Here is a 7,500-nt window from a genome sequence, read left to right on the forward strand (position 1 = left end):
CATCGACAGATCAGCCTTCGATAAGTTCGATCATCCAACCGTTCAAGAGTTCAAAAATCTCGACATAACTAAACGCAAATTGATTTACGAGGGTCCATTGCAATGGCGTAGAACCGAACAAAATAGAGCAAAGCCGGTAGACTTGCACGTAGTTTTATTCGACGACACGATATTTCTCTTACATCGTCAGGACGAAAAGTATCTCTTAAAATTCATTAATACAAGCCAAGCGAGCTCTGTATTGAGTCCCATCGTAAAAGTGTCGACGGTATTGGTGAGGCACAACGCCGTCGACAAAAATTCTTTGTATTTGGTGAATACCTCGCAAAACGGAGCACAGATCTATGATTTGGTAGCTGCTTCTCCTGCCGAAAGGAAATTGTGGTGCAAGCACATTTCCGAAGCTGCCGAGGCATATAAAGCACGTGATAGACAGGACAGAAGACCTACGCCACCCACAACACTGCCAGAAGAGACCACGATATCGTCTAATGTCGTAGAGGATACGCCTTCTGTCGTAGCTAGTCATGTCGTAGAAGACAAAACTGATCATAATAAGGTTGAACAAGAACATGAGCCGGAGCATGAACACGAACCAATAATAGAATACGAACATGAATCAGAACTGGAAACTGAATCGAACCAGAAACATGAAACAGAAGGGGAACATGAATGTGAACATGATGAACGGTTACATAAACGTGACATTGAACCAGAACCTGAACATGAGTTTGAGCCAGAAATGGATGAACAACAGCATGTGCCAGAATCCGAAGTTGAACTTGAACACGAACCGGAAAAACTCGTACGTGAACATGGTGGTCACGAGCGGGAAAACGAAAAACAAGAATTAGGAGCTGAACAAGGAGACGAACAACAACAGCAGCAGCAACAAGAACTATTGTATTTGAGAGATGGTGGTATAGGTGGGGATAGCAGTATTGACAATTCTTTTATCTTGCTTTAATAATAGCTTTACCGTTTAAACGCGACCGATAAAACGAGCGATCCTGGGTGGCGAGCGCTTTTCTTCGCGTCTGTCGCGAATTTATCTTTGCGCGTAACGCAACCCTTAAATTGCTTGACTAAAAATTATTATTATTATTATTATTATTATTATTATTATTATTATTATTATTATTATTATTTAATTATCCTGGTTTTTCTTTAATATCCACACTCATATGGAAGAAAAGAAACAGCACATGCGAATAAAAAAAGAAAAGAAAAAAAAAGAGCAGAAAGAAAGTTAATTCACCATCGCGCGTGGCGGTCGTGATTAAATAAAACGTGGAAAACATCCTGCATATATACGTATACGTATATATGTATATATTGTATGACGTGTAAATTTAACGTCCATGTACATATACATACATAAAACGAGAGCGAGTTCACCCTTCAGAACATATGCGATATATGATTTATTTGTTAATTATTGTGTTTTGTCATAGTTTTCGCCACGATTTCATCTCATTATTTCGAAATGACCAAACTTTGATTGCGCTTATTTCGATGCGCATTTAAACGCGTAAAGAAGAAATATACATGTTTTTTAGAACATTTTTTTTATTTCTTTTTTTTTTTATTCTTTTTACTTTGTTTTTTTTTTTTGTTTTTTTTTTTAATGTTTATATAATTCGTATAGAAATTCGAAGGAGGTCAGATAAAAAGAAAAAAATAACTAAGGGGATCTAGAAGATAGGAAAATACCCTCATTACTTAGATATTGATGCCTTGACACGCTCGATATTCAAAAGATTCTTCGTTCGATTATTTAAATTATTGCGTTACGATTAGTAACGAAAGATAGCGTTATTTCGGCATTTCCTTATATAATTTTAATGAGTTATATTTGGTGATAATAACGCGATGCGAATTCACAATTGCCAAAACAATGTGTTTTGCACACATTTAGAGTTAACTCTAGAGTTTATTATAGATGATATGACAACTGGAGTATTTCGTTTGAATTAAGTTCAAAACACTGTATATTTATATGAAACAATATGCATATACTTAAGTTGAGAAAAGTGATAGTGAGAAGTATATATACATATATAAAACTATAAAAAAAAAAAAAACATAAAAACAAACCAACACCTCCACCCCCCTCACCTTCCATAGGAGCTTGAACTGAAGAGTGTGTAATTGAATTTAAAACGTGGGGGGTTTATGAATGAGGTAAAGTAAGTGATTTGATTGATTGAATATGAATGAATGTTGGTTTTGCAGCTTTCATGTTGAAAAATAGACTTGAATTTTGTTTGTTAATTAATTTTTGCGCCTGCCTCTTGCGTGACTAGTCTCTGCAATTGATAACGAAGTTTCTTTAGGGCTATATACATATACATAGAGATATATATATATATATTTATTATTATAAATATATATAAATTAGATATATATATTTATAATTATAAATATATATGTATATATATTAGATATATATTTATTGTTATAAATATATACGTGTGTATATATATATATATACACATTTTGTATCCATTATTACAAATTTTCATTGCAAACAAATTAATTGAATTGATTACTAAAATATACAGAAAACTACATACAAGCAATAAATTATTTTCAAATATTATTCAATAAAAATCTTGAATTCACACCGAAATCTCTCGTACATTCTAAAACCACATATGTTCCAGACTTTGATCATATTTTTTTTTTTCTTTTTTTTTTTTTTTTTACACATTGGTACGATCGTTCATAAAAGCAAATGTATTGCCAATTATGTAAATGAAGAATAGTGTTTTAGATAATTAATCAGCATTCTGCATTTTTTTTTTAACTTTTTTATTTTTTTTACAAAAATGAAATGATGCTGAAGAAAGATTTCTTATAAAGAAGTAATATGAAAGTTTGATTAAAAAGTAATAGGACCAATTATACCTTCATAAATTGATACGTCAATTATTACACAATTTCATCAATATACAAATATAAAAGATAAGAAAGAAATGGCAGGATTGAGAAATATTAAAATAAGTTCTGCATTTGAAGGATTTATTTATTTAATGAAACGTTCATTCTTTATCTACTAACGAGAACTTCAAATCATTTATAAATACAAAATAATATGTAAATGTATAAAAAATATTTAATAACATTGTTAGATGATATTGTATTACTATGATGATAATTATTATTATTGTTATTATTGTTATTATTATTTATTATTTCTCGGAATGGACCTGAATTACTCCTTTTGCTAACTTTTTACAAATTAAATAGCGCATTGCATTATCATGATAGTCGATGTTCTGAGTTGATTATTATTATTATAATTTTTATTATATATTATTATTTCGTTGTATTAAAAATACTTATTAAATTGTATATTTTTGTAATCGTTTTTTTAAAACATACTACAACGTAATCAAAAAATATATATATACATGCATATACATATACATATATATATATATTTATATATATATATATATATATATATATATATAATATTATAATTTCTATATTATCTGCAGAACTAATGGCACATTGATGATAAAAAAATTTGCATAGAAAATTTTAGGTAGAAACACATATATCTTAAATGCTTGATCGAAGATTAAATCACAAATATAATATACTTATTTGTAAATATTATATTAAAGAAAGAAATTATAATCCACACACTTTTGGTTCATGCTCATTAATTAATATATACCGATAAACAAATCTGATGAAAAAACGAAGAAACGATTTCCTCATAAAAACAAATATATATATATATATATATATATATATATATATATATATATATATATGAAATATGCAGTGCGTTATCAAAAGACGAAAAAAAAAATCCACGAAAAATACTTCGTAGTAATCAATAAACTTGATAAGGAGACGACTGAAAGTTATGCGCATAAGTCTTATTAGGATATCTGAAAATAAAATTTCAAAAAGCAGAAAACGTAACGAAAGAAAAAAGGAAAGAATAATAAAATAAAAATTTATCAGGATTTATCTGAGCGATATTTTCGTAAATAAATAATTAGTGTATGTATAGATATAAGTATGCAATCCTCCTCCCTGTAACGTATGTTAAAATATTTCAACGTACTTTCTCTAACGATTGTTACGCTATAATAATTTGAAAAAAAAGAAAAGAAAAAAAAAATATATATATATTAAAATAAAATAAAATGAGTAACAAAAAAAAAAAAACACACGCACACACAACACAACGCAAAGAGAAACAGAGCAGAAAGAGTAGGGATAAAATCATAGAGGGAGATTCTTCGCAACTCCCCTTTCGTTGAGACGAGGAGAAAACAGACATAAAATCGACGGGGTTGTAATGACGGTGGTGGAAGCTTCGTACAAACGAGAAAAATGTAGGAGGGGGAAAAAAGGGGGAAAAAAGGGGAAAAAAGCTTTTCTTTTTTTTTCAATTGAATCGGAATATTCTTTGGTATCTATTTTTAAATCTAAAAATGTAGACATGTGTTTCGTATAGTAGATCGGAAGTGCTATTCTTTCCTTTTTTTTTGCAGGAAGATAAAAGCTCCACCCCCGTCGAATTTTTTCCAGAATCTTCCTCTTCTCATTGCTTATTATTTGCGTTTGCGAGTCTTCTATCTTTTATTTCTTATTTCTTTCTCTCTTCTTTACTCGATTTTTTTCTCTGTCTCTCTCTATTTTTTTCTTTCTTTCTTTTTCTTTCTCCATTTTTCTCTTTCACTCTCTTCTACCTTTCTCTCTCTCTCTCTCTCTCTCTCTCTCTCTTTCTTTCTCTTTCTTGTCTCTTTATCCTCGTCTCATTCGACGGCATACCCGAGGAGAGACTCGTTTAGCTTTCGCGCGTTAATCTGCTTTAAGGCGGTGCTCCTATACTTAGACGATCGTATAACCCACGCTGTGCCTTTACGGACGGGCAAGCTGTTCGCTCGACTTCGCTGATAAGCTTCTTCCATATGAGATTGGGTATTTGGAGAAACGCCAGGCTCTCTTTCTCGCGACGCTCAGAAGAGAAACACTGTTGAAATAAATAAAAAGAGAGAGAGAAAGAAAGAAACACACATACATACATATACATATATATATATATGTATGTATGTATGTATATAATTTTTGCGTCTTTCATATCGTTCGATTAGTAATAACAAGAAATCGATAACATTTTTATAGATCGATCTTATTTTAGCAATCTTTGACTAAAAACTATACAGTTTGTAGTCCATTTTTAAAAATACTTAGAACTTGTTAGATGCTCGTCTAACTTAACTCGACGTCGTACAAATCAATCAGAAATCATCATCGGTGTACAAGCGAAAATCAGAGAAATTCCAATCTGGCATTAGCTCTTCTTAGAGGTTGATAAAATTAGAACGACACGTGGGTCTAAAAAGGCGAGATTTATTTCCTTCCATAACTTTTGAAAATTTCGTATGCAACAGAGAGACACGTTACTCGCTTCTCATACATGCTATGTATTTTTATGTTATTTATTTTTTGATTATTATGTTACACCAATTCTACGTTCATGAGTGTATATATCTGTATATATATATATATATATATATATATATATTCTTTTCTAATTGATTTTAATTCGATTGTATTCAGCTAATGAAAGTAATCTAAGGGATATTACATTTAGTATGACTTTAATATACATATATAACACACACACACACACACATATATATACATACATACGTATGAGAAGTGAGCAATACGAATAACTTTCTCCCTCCGCATTAGATACTATTTTTAATATCAAACGTTTATTGCAAGTTCCCTTTTCGATGGATGTTAAATAATTGATTATCTCATTCACTGCTTTTAGGAGAACATCGCGGAGGCGGTACAACCGGAAACGCCGATAACACGGATGATCCTTCCTCTAGAGAAGAAATGTCCGAAATGTATGTTTTCACGTTTATCCTTACAAAGAGAATGAAAGAAATTGGCAGACGGCAGTTTTCGGGACGGCAATTTTATGAACAAGATTTCCACGAAATACGATCGATGTTTTTCTCTCATATCTTTGAACATTGAACCAATCAAACGTTGATTTTTTTTATTTCTTCCAAACATATGTAGCTTTCTGTAAATTTCTTTACATTCCTTCTAAACGCAAATCGTTTCTAATCTCTTTTCATCTCCATTCGCCGCATTCTTCTCTTTTTCTTTTTTTTTTTCTTTCTCTTTTTTTTTCCAACGCTTCCATTATATCAACCATTAAGAAAAAGAGAACAGTTTCTTTTCGCGTTTCATAGATATTGTTAATTTCTGCTTTTTCTTTTTTATATTATCATATTTAGGATGCAGCAAAATATTTCCAGTAAGCCAAAGACGTCGAATATAAACAGATCTGAGAGTTACAAAGAACGGATACATCATAAGGTGAGAAACAAATATTTTTATTTAGAAATCTAATAGTGACTGATCGATAGATCTCCATTGTTGTTTCTATAAGGTTGTAAAGAAAAACACCGGCTGTTATGATTTATAAAAATTTCTGAACTTATACAGTTGATCGTATATTGCAATAGCATTTTTTTTTTTTTTTAATAAAAATAAATTTTGTATCAGTATCATCATACTGAAAAAAATGTTTAATATTTCATACTTAATTAAACAACACTATAGAAAGTTTTTTTTTTTTTTTTTTTTTTTTTTTTTTTTTTTTTTTTGATTAAAAACTTTTAATTAATATTTTATATCCAAATAAATGACAATAGAGGATATTTTGTTTACTCAAACGCTTTATAGCATTTGATATATCTAAATAAATAATTAAAAAGTAGTCAAGTCGATATTTATCAGAAATCAATGCATTTTTGTTTACGTGATAAAAAAATAAAACAAGAAAACATTGTTAACAAGAAGAAAAATTGGTTTTCGGAACTTTAAACGATAAAATCCCGAAAGTGACAAGAGATTTTTTTTCTTACAATTTTTTTAACAATCTAATTAAAAATTCAATGTATATACTAATTCATTATGCATACTTGTTATAGCGGCAATTACGAGAAAAACGAAAGACCAGTGATCCGAATCTCTCCAAAACGAAGTAAGTTACAATTTTATCAAAATTTTTTATTTATTTATTGTATTTATCTTGTCAACCGAAAGTTGGATAAAGTTAATAGGAGAAAAAAATTAAAAAACTCTAAATGGGTGATTAGGTAGAAAAGTAACTTGCACGTCGTACGCGTGAATCATTAAATTCTTAATTTGATTAGGTCGTCCAGAATGAATTTCTTATTTTAATTTTAATTCTACGAATGAGAGAAAATGTCAGGGCACGTTTTTCATTTACCACGAAATCGATGGTAGAATTACTCACGACGTCGTTTTTAAAGAAGAAGAAGAAAATGAAGAAGAAACGCGTTTCCAAGCTGACGTGGAGCTGACAAACTATTTCTCAAAGTACATCGACCATTCTGTCAAACTGTCACCGGTGTTGGTTCATTACGAAATTGTACAATTGCCAGAATGGATCTACACTACGAATATCGGCACTAT

General features: G+C 30.1%; 1 protein-coding gene across 2 annotated transcripts in view; it reads left to right on the top strand.

Annotated features, from left to right (window-relative positions):
- LOC122632618 (rho guanine nucleotide exchange factor 12) overlaps nucleotides 1-6,423 on the top strand; it is a 50,890-nt gene extending 44,467 nt beyond the window's left edge. The window contains exons 18-19 of one of the 2 annotated variants that reach the window (XM_043819650.1): nucleotides 5,816-5,894; nucleotides 6,294-6,423. In XM_043819650.1, coding sequence (XP_043675585.1) covers nucleotides 5,816-5,894; nucleotides 6,294-6,408 — 194 coding nt within the window. In that variant the 3' untranslated portion in view covers nucleotides 6,409-6,423. The remainder of the gene's footprint in view (nucleotides 1-5,815; nucleotides 5,895-6,293) is intronic. The other variant, XM_043819649.1, reaches the window with a different exon arrangement.
- The last annotated feature ends 1,077 nt before the right edge of the window (nucleotides 6,424-7,500 follow it).

The sequence above is a fragment of the Vespula pensylvanica genome, chromosome 10 (genome assembly GCF_014466175.1).
Source record: "Vespula pensylvanica isolate Volc-1 chromosome 10, ASM1446617v1, whole genome shotgun sequence".
Classification (NCBI taxonomy): Eukaryota; Metazoa; Arthropoda; class Insecta; order Hymenoptera; family Vespidae; genus Vespula; species Vespula pensylvanica.